The sequence below is a fragment of the Dermacentor silvarum genome, chromosome 5, assembly GCF_013339745.2.
Source record: "Dermacentor silvarum isolate Dsil-2018 chromosome 5, BIME_Dsil_1.4, whole genome shotgun sequence".
NCBI lineage: Eukaryota > Metazoa > Arthropoda > Arachnida > Ixodida > Ixodidae > Dermacentor > Dermacentor silvarum.
This window is the reverse complement of record NC_051158.1, coordinates 98,943,860-98,964,899: the sequence shown is the minus strand read 5'-3', so window position 1 is coordinate 98,964,899 and position 21,040 is coordinate 98,943,860. Positions and strand designations below refer to the sequence as shown.

Here is a 21,040-nt window from a genome sequence, read left to right as displayed (position 1 = left end):
AATACGTTCCCCAGCCTTGCTCTCCGCCACACTTTTTACCCTAGCCAGTACCCCGACAAATGTCCTTTCTGTGGTGGTCACCCAAACCTCTACCATTCTACGTGGGAATGCTCCAAACCACCCGGCTTACCTAGAATACCCAACCCCTCCCCATCCCAGTGGGAAGCCGCTCTTTCCAGCACAGCCTTCGACGACCAGCGATGCCTGATCGACCGGGCCAGCCGGATAGCAGCAGCAAATGGGGCCCTGGACTGAGGGCTCCACCCTCTGGGACTTCGTTCTTAAAACATAAAATAAAGTTTTCTACTACTACTACTACTACTATGAATACGGGGGTTATACTCTCTCAGCAGTCATGTGATGGCGTCGGCAAACGCGGTGCACGTTCCGGCATGTGTAAACGGCTGCGTAAGACGCTGTGGCCTCTCCCCCTTACTAGAGAGTACTGCACGTTTCTAACGCGTTTGTGCTAGCGTCCCCTTAAGTGGGAGATGGTGCAATTATAATGAAGGGCGCTGTTATAAAATAGGAATGACGTCTCATATGGCGCGTGTCATTGGTGGAAGTCAATCGTTCGATTTAGTGCGGCGACACTGGGCGAATTACACGGAAGATTCACGGTTTACCGATGATTCCCTCCGGAGCTTCGCCCACTTATCATCATTCACCCCGTGGATATGCGGTGTTTTTTTTCTCGCATTTTCCCCCAATTCTACTGTACCAAGTACCAACTAGCCGAGCAGCAAACTTCTCTTAAGAAGTTCTAAAATGTTCTTGTTTCTTTTCGGTTTGTATACCTGCATTTTCACTCGAAAAGTGAAACACAAACGTCGACTCAAAAAGCGCTTATGTCTCCGAGTTGCCTTTGGGTCTGAGGGAGATAAATATGCAGCCACCAGCTGGAAAATTTGAATTGCTGCAGGGTTGTACCTTGGATTCTGTTGCAGGTTGAGACGCTGACCGAGAGCAGATGCCCGCCTGCGGGTTGTGCACATTCTCGAGGTAGCTGCAGAGAACCATCATGGCCTCGCCGTCGTCTTTGCAGCTCAGCAGCCGCTCCTGGTTGGCCTCGAGCACGGCAAGCGCCATTTGGAACACCACCTATGGCCACATGTAGCAGTACAAATGTGCGACCGATCGATGACTTTAGAAGTTTTTGAACTAGGGAACAGTGCAAAACGCGAGGACGCAGAACAGCGCTGACTAGCAACTGTTAGTTGTTAGTCAGCTGTAAGTTGTTTGTGAGCGCTGCTTGTGGTTGTTATGTGCCTTCTCTGCGTCCTCGTCTTTCGCGCTGTTCCCTAGTTCAAGATATTCAGTCAACTAGCTGACACGTTCCCTTTATTACGCTTTAGAAGTACTCGTGGTACTTGTCTGACAGCCACGTAAGGAAAAAAAAAAAAACCCACACCAATGCTGCGCTATCCGCATTACGTTCACAGCGACAGCTCCAGCCATAATGAACGAAACATTCGTAGTCTTGCTTTGACTTAACCACATTTGCTTGGCTACCATATAATCGTAGTCACAATGCTGTTTTTGTCGAATGCTAAAACAGTTTTCGTGCACAGCATTATTTGCCTCGTACCAAAGTCAAGGTGAGGGCCAATAGAGGGAAGCACACTGTGGGATAGAAGTTGCATAAACAGGGATAAAGTGCCTCAGATGGGCTGGCCGACGTTTCGATAGGTACAGCTATCTTTGGCAAAGACAGGTAAAAAAAGTAGACTAGCCCGTCTGAGGCTCCTGTTCACACAACTTCTATCCCACTTTCATACCAGGCACTTTGTGGTAGGTAGGTTCCTGTCACGCCTCATTTCTGGCCTCTTCAATAAAACGAAATGTTGCGTGTCCAATGGTGGAATTTGAACCAGGGTCCGCCAGAAGACGATGCTCTACCCATTAGGCCACAGATGCATCTCCTCTCGTGCCAACACCAACTAGGCGTGTAAGACATTTGGCACGTGTGCCATGTCACACACAAAAAATTTGCTCAGAAACGCGAGACCATGTGCGCATGTGTCAGTTTCCATTAGGCTACAGACACAGCAATGAAATGCATTAAGTAATTGTCAACTTTACCTCTGTCCCTCGCATATATCGCATAGCAACAAGTCGCTTATAAAAGCAAGAGCACTCAAGGTTTGCCCACTTTTTTCTTGTGGCAGCGCAGCACCTCGAGACGCTATGTGACAAGGAAGTGCCTTCAGGAGATTGACTAATGTTGTAGTGAAACAGGTTGTGACATTTCTTTGCCAGAGTACCATGAATCAGTCGTTATGCCGTCATTGCGGTCCTGTCGTTCCCTTGTCACTGTCGTCACACGCACGCTTGCGTCGCATTATTGCGCACCTTACACTGACACATTGCACCATTTGGTAACACTTTCTGGAGCCCCAAACGACAGGTAAATAGCCAGCTACTAGAATGACGTTATTTGTTTCTGAATGGCAGCACTTTGTTTGCAACCGCCATGTTTGTGACATGGTGCATGCAGATGATGTCCGATCTGCGGGCACCATACGGTGTGTGAAATTTTAGTAGCTGTTATAGACTGGTTCAATGAATTCTGTGGCAGTGTTGGCTGTACTTGAATAAACTTGAACTTGAGATTGAGAGTCAGGTCATGGAGAGAGGCGAGAAGAGAATGAATGGCCGAGTAGAAACTTGGGTGATGTTCATGTGAACAGTATGGTGCAGAGGATGCAAGGGAAGCCACAGTGACAATGCATTGTTTTTCTCGATTTAGGTGTTTCATGTATGGTACATTAAAGGCGTGCATGAGGCCGGTTATGAATAACCTAGACTGCCACATAAATACGAGAAGAGTCCATAACGGCTATTGCTGCATATAAAAGAAAGTACAGCCTAAAGCACAAACTTATTGCTGAGAGTTACATTAAAACCTTCACAACAACAACTGCAGACAGGCACTCACAAAACAACCTCAGCAAAGCAAGTTTTGTTTTGCTGGCTTGGTTTTGCAAGTGCTTAACTGCAATTCCTTATCAAACAGAAGGTCACGTTGAACTTGCCAGTTGTAAGCTAGCTCCGGCATTCTTTTTTTTTTTCTTTTGTCATTGTTTAGCGTGTGCTTGTTCATGTTGCTACCCAACACTGCGTCTTACAACGCAGTGTTGACTAGCGCCAGGACCAAAGTATAGAGCATTATTTAGGTTCTCATTTGAAGTATTGCAAAGAGAGTTGAAGATGCTATTAACATCCTTTGAACCCACTCTGTCATTCTTTCTATACTTCAATGAGGCACAAATGCTTACAGCTTCGTTTAACCTTTTTCAATACTACAAACTTTATTCACACCCTCAACACTGAAAAAAAAAAAAAAAATTGAGCTGATCCCATGCATTGTGAGAATCGGTGTAAGCACAGGCTAAGGTGAGCCAGTAAGATGGAACGCCACGTCACAATAACAGATGCGCAGCATTCCTTGGTAACAAACGCATTCCACAACCATCATCAGTCACAACTGACCTTGCAGAAATGCAACACAGCCCCACCACAAACCAAAGCACCTAACCTTCTACGCCACAAAGAAAGCCCTACTAAAGCCGGTATCTCAAAGTCACCTTAGTTACACAACAGTTTTCCCTCCACCACCAGGTAACGCCAGCCAGGCGATGCAGAAGCTACCCAACTCTACCACCAAGTTACGCTGCCCATCTGTGTGCATTGGGTTGGGTTTTTCGCTTAACCAGTAAAGATGCCATCATGTGCAACAAGTTACTTTTGTGCTTGCATTCTCTTTCTGCTGACAGGTGACACCACCCAAGTGATGCATAGGCCTTTTAACTCCACCACCAGGTGATGCCACCTTTTCGTGCATGCTGGGATTTTGCTCAACTTATGAAGAGGCCACTGTGTGCAAGGAGCGCCTTTGGTGCTTGCGACTGTGGCCTAATGGGTAGAGCATTTGGCTGCTATGCTGAAGTACCCATGTTCTAACCCCAATGCTAGACACGCGTTCTTTCAGTGAAGAGGCATCTACTTGAGTAGACGCTTCTTCTGACTGACCAACTGACCCATGTCAAACCACAGGATGGCGGGCCAAGAAAGCTTCGCTTTAGAACAAAATTATTTGACAGTGGCCGAGCCCTGTTGTGTAGTCATCACGTTTTGGCAAGTCATTCAGGCAAATAAATGTGCAGTCACTAATATTGTTGGTACGTTGTATCACATGACAGAAGCCAGACCACGGAAACATGAAGAAGACTCACCTTGGCACCATCATAGAAAAAGCAGTCAACAATGTTGACAGCTGACTCGAACGGGATCACACTGCAAAACAAAGAAATGCAAAGCAGTGGCCATATGAAAATTGCGAGCTGCAGGCAGCACATAAAGATAACACAGCAATGTTTACGTATACAAGCTCTACAAAAGTGTGCCTGAAAATGAGCAGACCATTCAAAAAAAAAAAAAGAAAAAAAAAAGAAAGGGATAGCAATAATAAAGTATATCACATTCCCAATGCATTTATATGTGCCGTCACTGTAATAAGTAGTATCTCCTTAAATCCATTAACATGCCTTCATCTAATCCAATGTATACTTTGTTTAGTTCAATACGAAATTCTTGCACTTCAATGGAAAACATGCATAAATTGACGGTATTGCAAAAGAGAGCATACGCCTAGTCTCCAAAGCACCATATCGCTGCCACACACCTCATCTGTTTATAAACCTTAGGGTTATGAAAACTGAATCTTTGTTCAGTTATAAGCTTTGTTGCTTATACAGAGTCGGAAAACTTAACAATGACGCGTTAACAAAACTGTCATGCTCCCGGCAGCATATCCCCGTTTACAACGTACATCAGCCAGAACCTTGGAATGTCAACAGGAGCAGAACTAGCTAAGGCCACCGAACGTTAACATTTTGTTTACCGACACTGTTAAACCAAATGCACATAGAAAATGGTCTCAGTGTATCTATTCTGCCTCTAAAAAAGCTACGCGATAGATTTGTACGATGGGTTCTGTTGCCATCCTAAGTTCGTGTTTGTTCTCTTTTGCTTCATCACTATAATACCCGTTTCAAAAAGCCGAGTTAAATCTTTCCAGGATAACTTTGTTTATGTAATCTGATTGTGGTTATTGTGCCTTTCAGTATACAGTTTTCTTTTTTTCTCTCTTTTTGTAAACTGCGCTACGTAAAGCTTGTACACTGAATCAACCATTATGAGGCTGCCCTGTGTATGAAGTGGCTAGGTTCCCCTATGCAGCTTTGTTGCAGTTGCCAGAGCAACAGTGCTAACCATGGCTGTGAAGTTGCCATCCTGGAACTGGATTCTTTCTAGAGTAATTCCTGTTTCTAGAAAGGCCCAGATCGAATGAGACTGGAATGGTGACCAATCCAGTGGGAACAGAGTTGAGCCTGTTTTAGTTAGAGTCGAGCATTTTCGTTTCCACAGGTGTTCCCACAGTTTTTGTTCACGAAGCACTACATGTGCACAGTTGTGCTCAGGCATTTCTACCATGCCGTCTGAACAGGAAAACACGCCGTTACCTTGCGGCACCCTGCAGGAATTAAAGGAACAGAATGACAACATGCAGCCGCTCTCCAGCCAGAACCAATGTGCAGCCTGGAATGGCAATTGCCTTGGGACTTCCGGTGCCACAAAGTTCAAGCCAATGCAACTGTGCCACCAGTTCATTCTACTGACCGAAATGGAATTGTCAGCTCCATTCCACAACCCGGCTGCCACTACAAGCTTAGCACTTCTGTTGTGGAGAAATGAGAGGCTGGCCTTTAGTCCTGCATATCGGAAGTCTGCACCCAGAGTTCATTGAACTCCATGCAGTCGCAGTGTCCTCACCTGAGGAAGATGGTGAGGAACCAGGAGAGTGAGATCATAGATAGCACGCCCAGCGAGTCCAGCTTGGTGTACAGCTCCGGAATGTGGTCTCTTGCTAGATCCTCCAGTACACCTGTAAGTCGCAACGGTGTAACGATGTGGATTTATACATGTGTGTGCGGCACGAAAAATACAAGACTAGATTCGAGTACAAAGATGAGACAGATAGCAATTTGAAAATTTCGCCTCAGATGCGGCTTCGTAGCAGTGCACTTAACATTGCTGTCAAGCTCTACTTGAAAGCGAAATTCGCCTGCAGGTGCGCACTTTACTGCCATAAAACCAAGATATGCTTCAGCCGAGAAGACATGTGAAAGTGGTGATGACTGATCATTGATCGATTGACTGATTGAGGGTTAACATCCCAAAGCAATGTAGGGTCTACGAGAGACAAATGGGGGGGTTCTGGATTAGTTTAGACTATCTGGGGTTCTTCCACGTGCCCATAAAGAATGGTACACGAACGTTTTGCATTTGGCCCCCATCGGCATGCAACTGCCTTGGCAGGGGATCGAACCCACAACCTTCTGCTCGTCAGCCAAATGCCATAGTCTCTGAAACGGCCACTCTGACCCAGACAGCAACGTAAAGATACACTGGTGATGCATGGAGCAGCCCAACGCACCCTGGTCGATGAGGGCACCAACCACCTTGGTGTTGTAGTAGTCGGGGAGTAGCCGCTCGCACAGGGCCACCAGGAGCCAGAAAGCCTCCTCCTCCGACGCGTACAGCAGCAGCACCGAGGCCACGATGTTCATCGCCTGCCAACCGCAAGAGTAACAGCGTAGAAAGGCGACGAAATTAGGACCATCCGCTGAAAATGTGGAGCTCAAGTTTAACAGAAGCTTAGGCGACTGACACAGTCCAAATATTGGCTAGAGCACACCTGTTGCTCTGCATTTTTCTGTAACAGCAACAGATGGCATAAGAAGCTTGTTGAAGGTCAATTCTCAGAAATGGAGGCATTCCTTCAAATTCATCCATCCGGCTTCATACGTCCTCCCTTGCAAAACTATTCTTGTTGCTCAAGCTTGTATACAATTATTGAATAAATAAATAGATAAATAAATAAATAAAAATGTTTAAGGAAATGCAAGGCTCGGATACATATAGAACAGAATAATAGTTCCTCTGGCACACATCTTTAAGCCTAAATTTGCTGGCAGAAAGGACCATAAGGTACAAAAAACAGCATTCATTTCTCCACAGCAGAATGCGATTTTTTCTATCACTTGAAGTTCTTGCAAACAGATGGATACACTCAGCTTAGCTCGTAACTACTGTTTGATGCAAAAGGGGGAAAAGGGAAGGTGTCAAGCTGCTATGGGGACAACATCAAAGAGGAATACGAGGGAGGTTAATCAAGATGAAATCACACTTCTGGAGCACCAAGAAGGTCCGTCTTATTAGGAACTGCACCTTGGCGAGGCAATAGAGCTCCGAGAATGAAAAATGAGCAGTGACGCCCTGCTTGAATTTTTTGTACCAGCTCTTTACAATGTCATAAATTTTTCACAGCGTCTCCTAGGTGTTGCCCACCCACTCACCTGATAATTCAGCACATCTCGACAAGGAACTAATCTTTGTATGTCAGATAGCTAGAATTACTGCATACAGTCGAATCCACTTACAACGATCTCAGATGTAACGATTCGACGGTTATAATGACAACATTTCGCTGCATTTACCATCTTCCAGCCAAAAACTGTGTCCTGGTATAACAAACCCGGTCGCAGTAGAAAGAGGGTGTACGCGAAGTTCTAAAGCATGGAAGCGTGACCGAACTGACCGCACGGTAGCTACCCCTCACTCCAGTCCTAATAAAGATACGACTGCTGAGATGAGCACGCACCAAGTGCAAATTTTAGCAGCTGTGAGGAAAGTCCCTCGACTTCAACCATGGTTTCAAAGCAGGTCTCCAGCGTGCTTCAGGGCGAGAAAGTACAACATACGGCGGCCGTGGCCTCTGAGATAGCACTGGCTTGAGGCGCAATGTCAAAGGCCACAATGGTGGCCATCTTTTATGCGCAGTTCTCAGTGTGGCACTGCATTCATTATGCCTATTTGGACCATTTTGGACCAACGGCCGCTGAAGCGTTGCTATTGATATTCCCTTAGCCCGAGTCGGCGCGCATCTGGCAGGATGCGGTGCTGCCAACTTGCGCCTGCCAATTACTACGCTGTTGTTGCAACATTACGGTTTGTCGATGCATCATTTATGTCATTGCTGGTAACGGTCGGTGACGACATTCTCCTTTGCAACTTTGTACTTTTTCGGGCGAAGTGTCACAGAAAACGTAACTTCGCGGCTCCTGGTGCGTGTGCCTTATGTTGCAGCTGTAACGGCACGACCATTGCAAAATGCCGGCATGCCACAGTAGTTTCCCCTTCCAGCCAACTAGAATGCTTCACAATTGTATGCAGAATCCATTGATGTCCCGCAGATAGTAAAATATGAGACGCTCTCTTGAAGAAAAAATGCCGGCGACTGCGCGTGATGTTTTGAAATGGTAGGTGATCAGAACCGGTCGAGCACCGTTTTGAAAGAGCTATGACGCCGCATTTCACTTTTTAGCTGATGTGTTTAACAAAAACTTGCAGCTAGATGCGGGAGTGTCGGGAACAAAAATGAAGAATATTGAAAGTTCGATTTTTGGACCAAGTTCGATTTTGGTCAAATCGCAGTGCCAACACCTGCTTCAGTGTCATTAATTTTGCGAGTTTGCATATAACAAACTACTGATACAACGACCACTTTTCGAGGAACTATCGAGTTCATTATAAACAGGTTCAACATTACTAGGAGCAGTAAGTACCCCCTACGTAAGTCAACGCTACTGTATTGCTATGCCCTTCATTCTAAAGAGCATTCCTAAGGTACTTCTATACAAGCCTCGTGAGGCCTAAGTAGGCCTTAACAATGCATATATATACAAGAAATACTGAATAGAGCAAAACTATTATTTCTGAACCCACGGTGTGTTCCAATATTAGCCAGCATTGAAACCAGTCTACTTTGATTGAAAAACATGAGAAGCTATGGAAAATACAATGTAGCTTAACTTTAAGGGCATAAGAAAGCAAGCCTATGCTTCCTTGTATGCAAGTGACCGTTGCACTGGGTTTCTAAGCAGGTGTTCAGTCACCATCTTTCTTGCATGGCAAAGTAGCCTACATCGTTCTTAACTTCTATGCTATCTTTAAGAAGCTGTATTTTTCACTGGCAATGGCTGCAGTTCAGTTTGCTGTCTATTTCGTCGTCTATGGCAAGTGTTGGAACATGCCCGCAGAGACCAAACTGGCCAGGATGAAAACATCAGTTTAACATCAGTTCATCATTGACAAAAGTACGGCCCTCAGTATTGCAAGTGAGGTGCATACCTGGCAGTAGCCAATCGCTGGGTTGCGCCATGCATAGGCATTGAGAAGCCTCCGCAGGGCATTGATGCCTTGGGGGCTCTGGAAGGCCGGGTGCTCGGGCAGCGAGCGGTGTAGGTCGCGCTCGATCTCATCGCTGGTCACGTTGCGCTTGCCCATGCTCTCGGACACTGCCCGCCGGTAGTAGCCTGGATGAGTCTCCAGCTGTAGCCGATGGGATGAGCACGGTGTGCCGAAAGGATTGAAGAAATAAATAAGTGAGCGCAACAATGTGGGCAATACTGCCACAAATCATTCAATCATTCTATTTTTTCAATCAAACATGAACGAAGTAGCAACGCTTGTCAGAGCAATAGCCAAGGGCTAGTTAAAGGTCTGATCAGAACATGACACAGGCAACCTTTGTAGCTTTACGACAAACATAAAACATTTTAACAAAGCTATCAAAAAGCCACATCAACCAGAACAATCTTCTCATGTTTATAATGAATAGCACTGTATCAAAAGAAAAACAATATACAAAATTCATTACTAGCACTGCCTGCACATTCTTACTGATGCCCTGGTCATACGGCTGTTCCGAGGCTCCAACACAGCCTGCGTTGCTGCTGTTTTTTTGACATTTAATCTGAACAAGTTGCCAGCTTCCACTGTTGCAGCCATTAGGAACTCTTAGCTGACCTCTATCGTGGAGTCAGGAACGTGCAATGTCAGAAACAAATATTATGGATGTGAGGAGAGAGCGGCGGCGTAAGAGTTCCAGGTGAGGTGAGGCAAGACGCTGTTCTCAGAGGCCACACGTGCGGTTGATCGCAGTTGCAAGGGGAAGGACCAGGTGGCGTGAGTGTGGCGGCGATAGTGGAAGGAAGATGCGGGTGGCGCCAAGTGTGCTGTGTGTGGTCTGCGCGGATGGACAACATGCGGATAGCGTGGGGGAAGAGTCACGGAGTGGGTTAATAAAGCGAATGTTTGTGACGAACGTGGCGGCCTGGTGTCATTTGTACTATGGATTACTGGCTAAAATAGACATACAAGGAAGTTGTCTATTCAAGTGAGTTACAGTAAAATCATGTTATTACAAACTTAATAACAATTTTTTCAGTTTAACAAAAATTTGAGAAATTCCCAGCCAAAAGCCTATTGTTTTAATGTAAAATTATTTCAGTAACATGAATTTCAAAACACCGAATATTTTGAAATAGCGAGCAAAATTTTAGGCTTTCCTTCAATTAGTGGCAACTGAGTAAAACCAATGTGTAACCCCAAATATCATGCACGTTTGCAACTTACGAATGCATGAAAAATTAGGCGTGCCACCCGATATTCAGATATTCCTAGACGGCTGTGATTTACAAATCCGTGCCAGCCCTATCGCCATCGCCAGCATTATCACTGGCGCGTAGAAATAGAAACTACACATGGAGCAAGCAAACTACACAAATTGGCCCCATCAGCACTGTGAAGACTGTGAGAAACCACTCACTGCACTGTTTACAGTCGCGACTATCTTGAAGGACCGAGGAAAAAGATCGCCGGCAAAAAAGCCAGGCTTTTGCTTAAAATGCCACCTAAATCCAAGACTGATAATCAAGTTGGCGAAGAACAGAAGGAATGCAGTAAAATTTGTGAATGCTTCTGGGCACTGTGCCCCTGGGCTTTAGTAATGTTTGGCGATGGTGGGCAGCGGCACAGCACATACAGCTCTTGGACTTGCAAATGACGAGCTCGCTATACACTTAACTAAACGCAATCGGCATTATCAGTGATAGCTCAAGGCGTGTTATCTACGCTTTCAAGAAATAAATCGCTGCATCATTCATGTGCGACAGTCAGTGGCTGCTAAGGAATCATTGCGTCGTGATTGCTGTCACCTTGCAACATTGTGTTTCATCAGATGGAACATGCTCGGAACTATGGCGTCTCACTGTCAGTGACTGTCAGTAAGGCCCCAGGCACACACTTGCGTACAACAGATCCGAGGTTTGCACGAGCTGTGCGCGAACCTGGGGCCGTATTCTGAAACGTTCCACTTTGGCGATAGTTCACCTAGGCGATAGTCCTGTTCAGTAAATCAACCGGCTGCTTACCCGTGACGTCAGCATGCACTACCAACACGTGCACTCGAACGCTTTGCAACACACGAGAGCGCGCACCGTGCGAGTGCAGAGCGGCTTGGGTGTGTTGTTTTCGAATGTATCGGCCGCAGTACGACACATGCGTGTTCGTTATTCAACATATGTTGGGAGCACGAAATGACACCTTGACGTCAAAATGACGTGCACCGGAACTACTAGATGGCGCAATTTATTTTCCGGTTTTGCTCAACCAGCCAATCCGCGCGCGACTGAAGGCGAAAGGCGAACTATACCCGAAGTGGAACGTTTCAGAATACGGCCCCAGGCTATGACTTCTTCACACAAACATGTGTTCTGACTCCACTTGCACGATGCCATTGTCATCAGCATAACTGAATTTGTGAATCTATTGCTTGCAAATGTAGGCGATTCGTCACGTCGAATTTGTTTTTAATGTCGATTTGTGTTTTTGATAAAAAATTTCAAAACAATGAATGATTTTAAAACACTTCCACAAGATTCATTATACAGTAGACTCGCAGTAATTCAAACTCTGATAATTCAAACTTTCGGTTAATTCAAACAAATTTCAAATTTTTGGTTGGCCCACTATGTTTTCAATGTATTTTACGCCACTTATTTCAAACTGTGCCATTGCGTTCATTCAGTTAATTCATACTTCTTGCTTGTCCATGTCGGAAAATATCTACTACTTTGGCGCTTCTAGCTGAACATTTGCGTTATTGTATCACTAACAGTCGCAAATAAAGCCGATTGGCTGCGTACATGTGTCAATACGGCCAAACCGTGCGCACCAACAATCACGTGTTGAGAGCGAATTAAAAAAAAAAAAAAAAAAAGAAAAAACACGAAGCCGCTGAGGTGACTGAGACGGCAGGCACGGCATGTACAAAAATTGATGCGCGTGACCCTCGGCCAACTCAGTACGCCAACACGTTTTATCGTTCCATCAGTGGCTGTGCCGCCGTTCGCATCATACCGCCTCGAGGCAACTATCGAACTCTTTCCGTAAAGGAGAAATTGGCTGCCGTAGAAGTTGATGGAGTGAAGAAGACTTCAGTAGCACTGAAATACGGGATATCGAAGAGCTCGCTGACGACCATCATGAAAGCAAAGAACAAGCTTTGGAGCAATGCAAACCAAATGCGGCTTGCCTCCAGTTTGAAAGCTTGAAACTATATTTCAAGTATTTCAAGCTCTGAGACAAAATGAAACCAATTTCCCGTACCTCATGGATGGCCCCTGAGTACAGCATCCAGAGCTCACCCCTGAGGCTGTCTGGAATGCCCGCCAAGACAAGCTCTTGGGCCTTGCTGGTGCGGTAGGTACACAGGCCCCTGGGCACAGTGAGGAGGGCAAAAGCATTAGAAAAAAAAAAAAAAAAGAAAACAGGAACAAGAACTGCAGTGACAAAACAAACAGCAGCAAAAACAATGACGGCGATGATCACAACAAGAACAACAGCAATGACAACAACTGCCACAATCACAACAGCAACACGAACAACGATCCCAATGCCAATGACCGCAACAAGAAAAACAATGATAATGAACTAACAAGAACAACAATGGAAGCAACAACAACAACCGCAACAAAGTCTGCACTTAGAGGTGAACCTCTGATAGCGCTGGCTTGCAAAAAATTCTTCTTCTTCTTTCTGGGGTTTTACATGCTAAAACCGGTCAAGATTATGAGGCACGCCGTAGTGGAGAGCTCCGGATTAATTTTGACCACCTGGGGTTCTTTAACGTGCACTACAACGCAAGCACACGGGCGTTTTTATTGCCAATTATATGGACACTTCAACCGGATTTCTGCCGTCGCCGTCGCCGTGAGGTTCCGTATATATTCCAAAGGCGATAAAATTGTCGCCGCGCGCAGGGGACGCCCGCTATCACAGAGAACGAACCCCCCCCCCCCGCACGCTATCACGGAGAGCGAACGCTCGGCGGAAAGCAAACGTGACCGTCATGCGAAAGACCGTGGAGGTATGGGAGGGAGGCGGGGCGGCGCTGTGCTCCGGCACCAAAGGCGTATCTTGCCACTCAATCTCCCACGCGAAAGCAACAAAGCGGGAAGAGGGGGGGAGGGGGGGGGGGCAGCTTCTCCTCTGCCAACAACTTCTCCTTTGCGCTTTGCCCAGGGATGCCGGTCGTACGCACCGTCTCTTATCTCCACACGGCTCTGACCTTTGTATGCGCTGTGCATTCGCCGCTCAGTTTCCGTTGAAGCGATAGACCGTGCGAACCTGCGCTTGCTGCCAGCGTTTTGACAGTCGTTGGCTGCGGTCATTCAGTGTGATCTATTCATGTTTGCTTGTGCGCGCTGACACCACGATTGTTAATTCAGTTAGTAAGCCAATGTGTTCAAGTTTATGCAGCCATTAAAACTACTATCTCTACTCCGAATAGCTCTCTACTAATTCGCTATCGCAATCGATGCTTCGCCTTTCGGGCGAAACTGCGACATTTTTATGTTTGCGCCGGTACAGGTTGCTGGTGTTGTCGCGCGCACTGTATCTTGCAAGCGTGATATCTTGCCATCGTGATAAGCTCATGAAAGTGCTACATACATTGCATTCCCCTGATAATGGCAGTTCTGCTATGAAAAAGCTACAGCTGCGATGTGACGACCTCCCGATACTGCAATCGCACCTTGCTCAAGAGCTGGAACCAAGCACTGACAGCAAACGGGAAGCAAACATGCTAGCACTGATGGAGCAGCAAAAGCACATGACTGTGCCGCAGTATCAGCATAGCATTGGTTCCACTTTTTCAATGCAAGTGAAGATTGTTTTGCATAGAAACACACCTTGTTTCTGTGACTACGCTTTCAGAGTTCTCGTGTTGAGTCTTTCTTTGCCTGCCTTTGCACATGATGACTTTTAAAGTCTGTTCATTGACTATAAAATACAGTGGAACCTTGTCGATACGATTCTGCGCAATATGTCCCTTTCGAGAAAATTTTTTTTTTCTTTTCCGAATACAGTGGAACCTCGATTATACGTCCCCTGGTCATGCGACGACCCGCATTTTACAATGAATTAGTTTGGTCATAGCAAAACCCCCATCGAAACAATGCGTTAATAACCTCGATTATACGACGCAAGTAGGTAGCTTCACTTTCGCGAAGTTTCACGTGACTTGGCAGTGAAAGCGTCCCTGACAAGTGTTTCTCGCGCTGTCCTAAGCTCGCTATCAGCGCCAAGAGAGCTGTCGGCAGTATACTTCGAGGGGTTTGGTGCCAGGACGAGCCGAGTCTCGTGAAAGCGAAACTATCTCCAAATGTGATTGCCCGAGAACCATCACCTTCCGTGCCATCGAGCTTGTTTGAGATTTAGGTACTTAAAAGACCGCACAATCATTTCACTTGGGGTCAATACCAGGCCTCTTCAAGTTGCACAGACCCTTTCCGACTGGCCTCACATTTATAGAGGGCCTGCCGCTCGTCCCGCCATCCGCAAATCATCGACGTCGAGACACCGAGCCGCGGTGGACATTTCCAGCTCCTCCGGTAATCAAAATTGCTCGTCTCTCGAAGCGACCATCATACCGAATACGCTGCGTCGCCATAACATCGCAGATGAACGGAGTCGAACCGCAAGAGGCCGTAGGGTATTGCAGCATCGTAATCAGTTACAAGCACAGCGAAAGTAGCGTCAATTCCTACTAAAAGCAAGTTCTGACTTCGGTCGACTTGCCTATGGATTGGATCGAGACGTAAAGTTACAGGTTGCCAACGTAACACTAAACATCGCGGTATTTATAATATCTGCTTTGAAATGGTCAATTTTGCCGTTATGCGATTGTAACCCCAGGGTCGAGTTCGAGCAACGAAAGTCATAAAAAAAGAAAAAAAAAAACTTGCATTACAATCGAATAAAAATGGTAATTTTTTAACAATTTAATCTACCTTCTTTGGAAGCAGTACAGGTTCGTGCCACGACCTTATTCAGGTGGTCTGTGCCCGTTTTTTGGGCAAGACTGAGCATCACTGCCTACATTCTTAGTTTTTCGATTATACGACGCCTAAATTACACGACGGTTTTGCGTAGTCCCCTCATAGTCGTATAATCGGGGTACCACTGCAACACGATGTAGTTGGATAATACATTGGATACGATTTTCGGATGATACGCTTTATTTTCCGGTTATCGTGAAGACTGTATCAATGAGATTCCACTGTAAATGGTTGGAAGTAGTAGTTCATTGTGTTGTGGTCTTGTCTGCATCTATGCTGTGCTGAAGCTAACATGCTCAGAGTGCCTACGTTGGGGAACTATTCCTTGTACAAAACACTGGCTACCTGGTATTGTTGCATGAAATGAGAAATAAATGCTCTTTTTCTGTTTTCACTACGTGCTGTTGTCGCCTTTCTAACCCAGAACATTTGAGGCCCCACAAGAGTGAGGCACAGCATGGACGCCCCAAGGAACACAAAAGGGGCAAAGTATCGAAACAAGCAAAGTGAAGCGAGCAGCTGAAGTGCCTCAACCTCAATTCAAAGAGCAAAGTGTGCTCACCGTCCATATTCGGCGAAGTGCTCTTCCCACTGCTTCTCTTTCTGGGTCTCGGCTTCCTGGGCCTCCGGCGAACGGGGCAGCTCAAAGCGTGACGCTAGCGATGCTTCTGGCTCCCATGATGCTGACGAACCTGTGGCAGTGTTGTACAATATGGCAAGTAAATACTGTGCAAATCAGCAGAGTAGAGCAAAATGTCATTTACCAGACAGAAGTCCGAAGCTACTACTCAGAAAGTTTCTCAGAAAGAAACCTCTGCAGTTGATGAAAAAAAAGAAGAATTATAGTGATGTTTCACTTCGTGAACGCAGTCTATGTGCAAGGTTATGGGTGCTGTTTCGGAGTTTCTAAGCTATGCCGTCTTGCCTGACACACCTGCATTGTCGCAAGCCACCTAGTGCGTTCTTCGGGAGTCTCCTGGACACAACTAGCTCATGCCTTCTGCCGCTTTTGCTCAGCTCGTGCCCCGGTGCTTGCCTGACAACTTCAGAGTCGGTCGACATGCGCTCGGCCTGCCGCTGCTTGCGTTGTTCCTCTGTCCTTCTCGCTCGGCCTCCCAATTGCTGGACGAAACCGCTACATCCATAGCGCACGCAGAGCCCATAGCCACTGCCAGAGGAGGTGAACCCAGCATGCCCCTGCCTACCCTTCTCCTCCGCGACACTTCGGCTCCTTCCCCGGTCCGCTGCGCGCTCCTCCTCTCCATCTTACAGATGCCTTTCTCCTCTGGCGCTCGCTTCCCTCTCTCAGCTCAGCAGCCTCCAACTTATTCTCGCCGATTTTACAGACGGGATAGATTCGATGACGAAATTCGAGACGAGATAGATAGATAGACGAGCTTCACAGACGTCATGTAAGTTTACGTGAAAAGAAAAAAAAAAAAAGATCCTTCACAGATGTATGCCAATCGGACAAGTGTTACACGAAAAACAGCGAAGCCGTATAGGCAAGCTTTCCCACCCATCGGAAGTACTAGGGGTCTGCTTGCTGGCTCATGGCCTCACTCGAACTGAGCAACTGCTGCTACTATGAAGCATCATCGTGGCTGGCTGTTCTTAGCGAGGGCTCCCACACTAGCTGCGTTGCAGCACCACAGCATCTGCTTCCACTTCAACAGCCGTATAAACACCTGGCTGGCGTGGTCGATATAATGCGACGTGAGAAACAAAAATTACGGATTACTGGCTAAAAAAAGTAACACATATAAGTTGTCGCTTATTAGAACGAGGAATTATACGCAGGTAACATTTATTTCATAGTCCTTGATCATTACATTTCAAAGCAAATTTGGGGTGCCGACACACGTTGCGTTCCCTTTACATTTCACATCAACCACGCCGTCGCATGCCAGCCTTCACCAGTGCATGAAAACATTGCTGAACTCCCTTTAAGAGCTTCACTAGAAAATTCGTACTGGTTCAAGGATGAAACCTAGAAGCAATGTTTTTACAGAGTGGTTGCATTATCATCTGAACTAACCAGAGTGTCAACGCTGAACTGATCAACAATTCGAAGTGCAGGGATACTGAATGTGGCAAATCAGTTCTGCAGAATTTCGCGAGGTGAAGCAAGTTTCACAAAAAGGAAAAAAAAAAATTACGGCCCTGGGTCCACTTTTTCAACAAGCCTTAATTTTTCTTCACCTGCATTTTCTTTCTGAGAAACCAGAACGGGTTTGCCAGGTGGATGACAAATTTTCCCTTCCAGTGCAGTACAATGCTGTCTTGAACGAAACTTCGCATTTAAGACGCACAAAGCAATGAAATGAAAGGCAATGAACAACTGCATACTCGACACATCTGATCTCTGCCATTGTGGAAACCTGGGAGTTCTATGCTAAGAATGCTAGAGGGAGATTTGGTGCTAGTGTCTGTGTGTGCCATTGGTGAGGCTCTCAGCCAGCACATAAGTGATGGGAAATCCATGAATGTGCCTAGACTTCGTCCTTTGGCTTTGAACGACCTTGTGCATTATTAGATTCACTTTCCTGAAGAACTGTCGTACCAAAATGACTAGTCTCTTCTAGCCTTAAATTTTAACCATCTTATAATTCCCAGAGCCTAACAAACAAGAATAATTGTTTAGAATATACAGTATAGACCACTTACAACATAACCGCTTATAGTGCAGGACCGGATATAGTGCGGTTTTTTCGGACTCCCGTTAATTTTCCCATAGCACTCCATGTATACACGTATCGCTTATAGTGCAGTTGCGGGAAACGAAATACCGGTTACAGTGCGGCTGCCTAGGAGTACAGAAGTCAGTGGAGACGGCGAACGCTCCCCTCAAACGGGCGCCCCAAGGAGTGCTCGAGGAAGAAAGAGACGAAGTGGAGGAGAAGGGCACGTGGTGCGAACGAACAGCCAGTGAGGCTGAAACCAGAATCTTGAGTGCGAGTCGTGAAATATCACAGCGCGCATAGCGAGCGAGGGCCACGAAACGGCCAACGCCATCCAATGATCGCTTCACAATAACATGGCAGTAAACGAAACTTCAGGGAGCGGGTGGCGCCGGCACATCACGACGAAGGGCGCACGCAGGGACCGTGGAATGTGAGGGAGGAGGGCGGCAGGGAAGCGGATTTCGCCTCTGCACCTCCGCCGCTTCGGTGGCTCCCCTCGCCCTCCCTCGTAGCTCCCTCACTTTCGACTGTCACCGTGCGCGCCCGCCGCCATGCAGGCGCCGCCGCTCCAGCCGGCCCGGCGCCGGCTCCCCGAAGCTTCGTTTTCTGCCGTTATTGGGAAGTGGGCGTTTGCCGGCGTGGGCAGTTTCGTTGGCCGGCCTGGGACAGCGCCGCTGCTTCCCCCTGCGCCGTAGCCGCAGCATGCAAGGTCAACACGTGACTAGAAAGTAGAGGAAGCATAAAGGAGAAAGAAGGGTTCACTGCCATTTTCTACGCGTGGCTACGGTAGCGTGGCTGAGACGTCGGCACGTACACGCATGTTCCGGTGCAACGCAGAATCGGCGACCTTGCCATTTGAGAGAGAGAGAAATTTTCGCCGCGCTTTTTTTTTTTTGTTTGTTTTGTTCACGCGCGACATTGAGGGGTCTCTCCTAAGCTTCTACTCTATGGCGGTGCCGGAGCAATGCCGGTCGGAGGCGCCGCCGCGTGATTTGGTTCGAATTAACGAGATTCGACTGTAAATTGAATGCAAACGTTCTAGCCGCATTCCTCGACTGTAGCATACGATTGGCGGCTCGGTGCAATTAATTAATTTTACTTATGGGGTTTTACGTGCCAAAACCAGTTCTGATTATGAGGCACACCGTAGTGGGGGACTCCGGAAATTTAGACCACCTGGGGTTCTTTAACGTGCACCTAAATCTAAGTACACGGGTGTTTTCGCATTTCGCCCCCATCGAAATGCGGCCACCGTGGCCGGGATTCGATCCCGCGACCTTGTGCTCAGCAGCCCAACACCATAGCCACTGAGCAACCACGGCGGCGGCTCGGTGCACATGTTTTGCATATGTGCGGGCCTTGAAAATTGTTGCTTTGGTTATAGTGCGGTACCGCTTATAGTGCGGATATTCGCGACTCCGGCGACTTACGTTATAAGCGGTCTACACTGTAGAAAAAAGAAAAACTATCTAAGCTGAGTGTTAGCTCCCAAACATTATCTATATAAAGCAACATGCATACTTGCAAGTGATGCAAGAAGGTATCTCATATATTTGTGATGCTATATTTAATGTGACCCTTTAGAACTATTTTGTGAACAAGGACAATAATGCAACTTTTCTGCCTTGTAATAGGAAAACAGTTGGTGGGCAGTTGAGGAGCGTTTGTGTCACAGCTGGGGGGGTGGATCTTGGTTCAAACCCACCTAGTGACAATTCTTTATTTACTTTGTCAGAGTGCTCGTGCTAGATGCTACATTATATGGCCAGATTCCCAGCTGACGAGTGCTTGGTGCAGTAAAAGCAGCTGACGTTTCTTGCAGTGTCTGGCCAGGCAGGAGCCAGAAAAACCCTTTAGCAAGTACACATTTTAATATTTTGTTATATTAGCCCATTTGGCCAGTGTAACAATGCCAATAAGAAATTGACAGTCTTTAACATCCTCTTGTTATGTCCACTGCAAGATGGAGACCTCTCCCAGCGATCTTCAATCGCCCTTCACTTGTCAGCTGACACCATCCTGTGCTTGCACATTTCCTAATTTCAATTTCATCATGCCATTGAACCCTTTCGCAACCTTGATTACGTTTACTTTCACTTGGCATTCATTATATCACTGTAATAGGCCACAGGTTATCTCCCCTACACACCACATGACTGACTCAGCTTGTTTTATAATTTTTTTTGTGATAATATCAAATAAGCTGCACACTTACTTGAAGATGCAAGGGAGGTACTGTCGTCCTCTGGACAAGGGATTCTACAGGTGGCGGAAAAAAGAAATAATGGTTTATAAGCGACATGAAATAAGAGAACAAAATCTTTATACTAATCTCTAGGACAGCCCAAAAATTGGTATCACCCGAAATTCATACCAGGCAAAGACAAAAAACAAACAAACAGGGAAATAAAGGGGGAACGCGGTAATAAAATGGCCGACTTGTTGAAAATTTTTCGTTTTTAATGAATTTTTTTTTCACAATCTTAAGACCTTCCTTCACCTTGCACGCCTCATATCAGATGGTGGTTTTGGCACGTAAAACACCATAATAAATTTTTTTCCCCCCTTCATCTTATGGTGAAATTTTTGGCAAAAAAAAATATGCAGCAGAATTTGAGAAAATTGCATTTTTTTAGCGCGTCAATTATTCGAAATCCGGAAGCAAATTTGGCTTGGGAGGTGGATCGTGTGGCTGGGGCTTTTTGTTGACACAACATCGTCATCTTGGTATTGCTGTAAACACGAAAAATAGAAGATTCAGATAGCTGCAGCGCTGTATTTTTCTAAGCATAAATAAAAGCAACAAAAGCGAGTGCAAAAAGAGAAAACTAGCGTTGAAATTCGTTACGGTAGTCACGTCTGCACAGGGAGTGCTCCTGTTGGCTGATGGAAATTTGAATAACTGGCATGCTTGTTTCGTGCACATTCTGGCACCAGCGAGCTGTGGACTTTGTGTATTCTGAGGCAGACATCTTAAGATCTGCCTGGTTATCTCGAGTTTCTTTCGTTGCTACGTCCTAGCTGCTGCTTGATGGTGATAAGGACATG

The 21,040-nt window shown here is 46.3% G+C and overlaps 1 protein-coding gene across 1 annotated transcript in view; it reads right to left on the bottom strand.

Annotated features, from left to right (window-relative positions):
- The window catches only part of LOC119453640 (TBC1 domain family member 9), a 94,318-nt gene that overhangs the window by 37,770 nt on the left and 35,508 nt on the right, over positions 1-21,040 (bottom strand). The window contains exons 14-21 of the mRNA XM_049668310.1: positions 20,208-20,251; positions 15,871-16,000; positions 12,577-12,685; positions 9,256-9,456; positions 6,500-6,635; positions 5,836-5,947; positions 4,236-4,296; positions 931-1,101 (exon numbers count right to left, since the gene is read on the bottom strand). Coding sequence (XP_049524267.1) covers positions 931-1,101; positions 4,236-4,296; positions 5,836-5,947; positions 6,500-6,635; positions 9,256-9,456; positions 12,577-12,685; positions 15,871-16,000; positions 20,208-20,251 — 964 coding nt within the window. The remainder of the gene's footprint in view (positions 1-930; positions 1,102-4,235; positions 4,297-5,835; positions 5,948-6,499; positions 6,636-9,255; positions 9,457-12,576; positions 12,686-15,870; positions 16,001-20,207; positions 20,252-21,040) is intronic.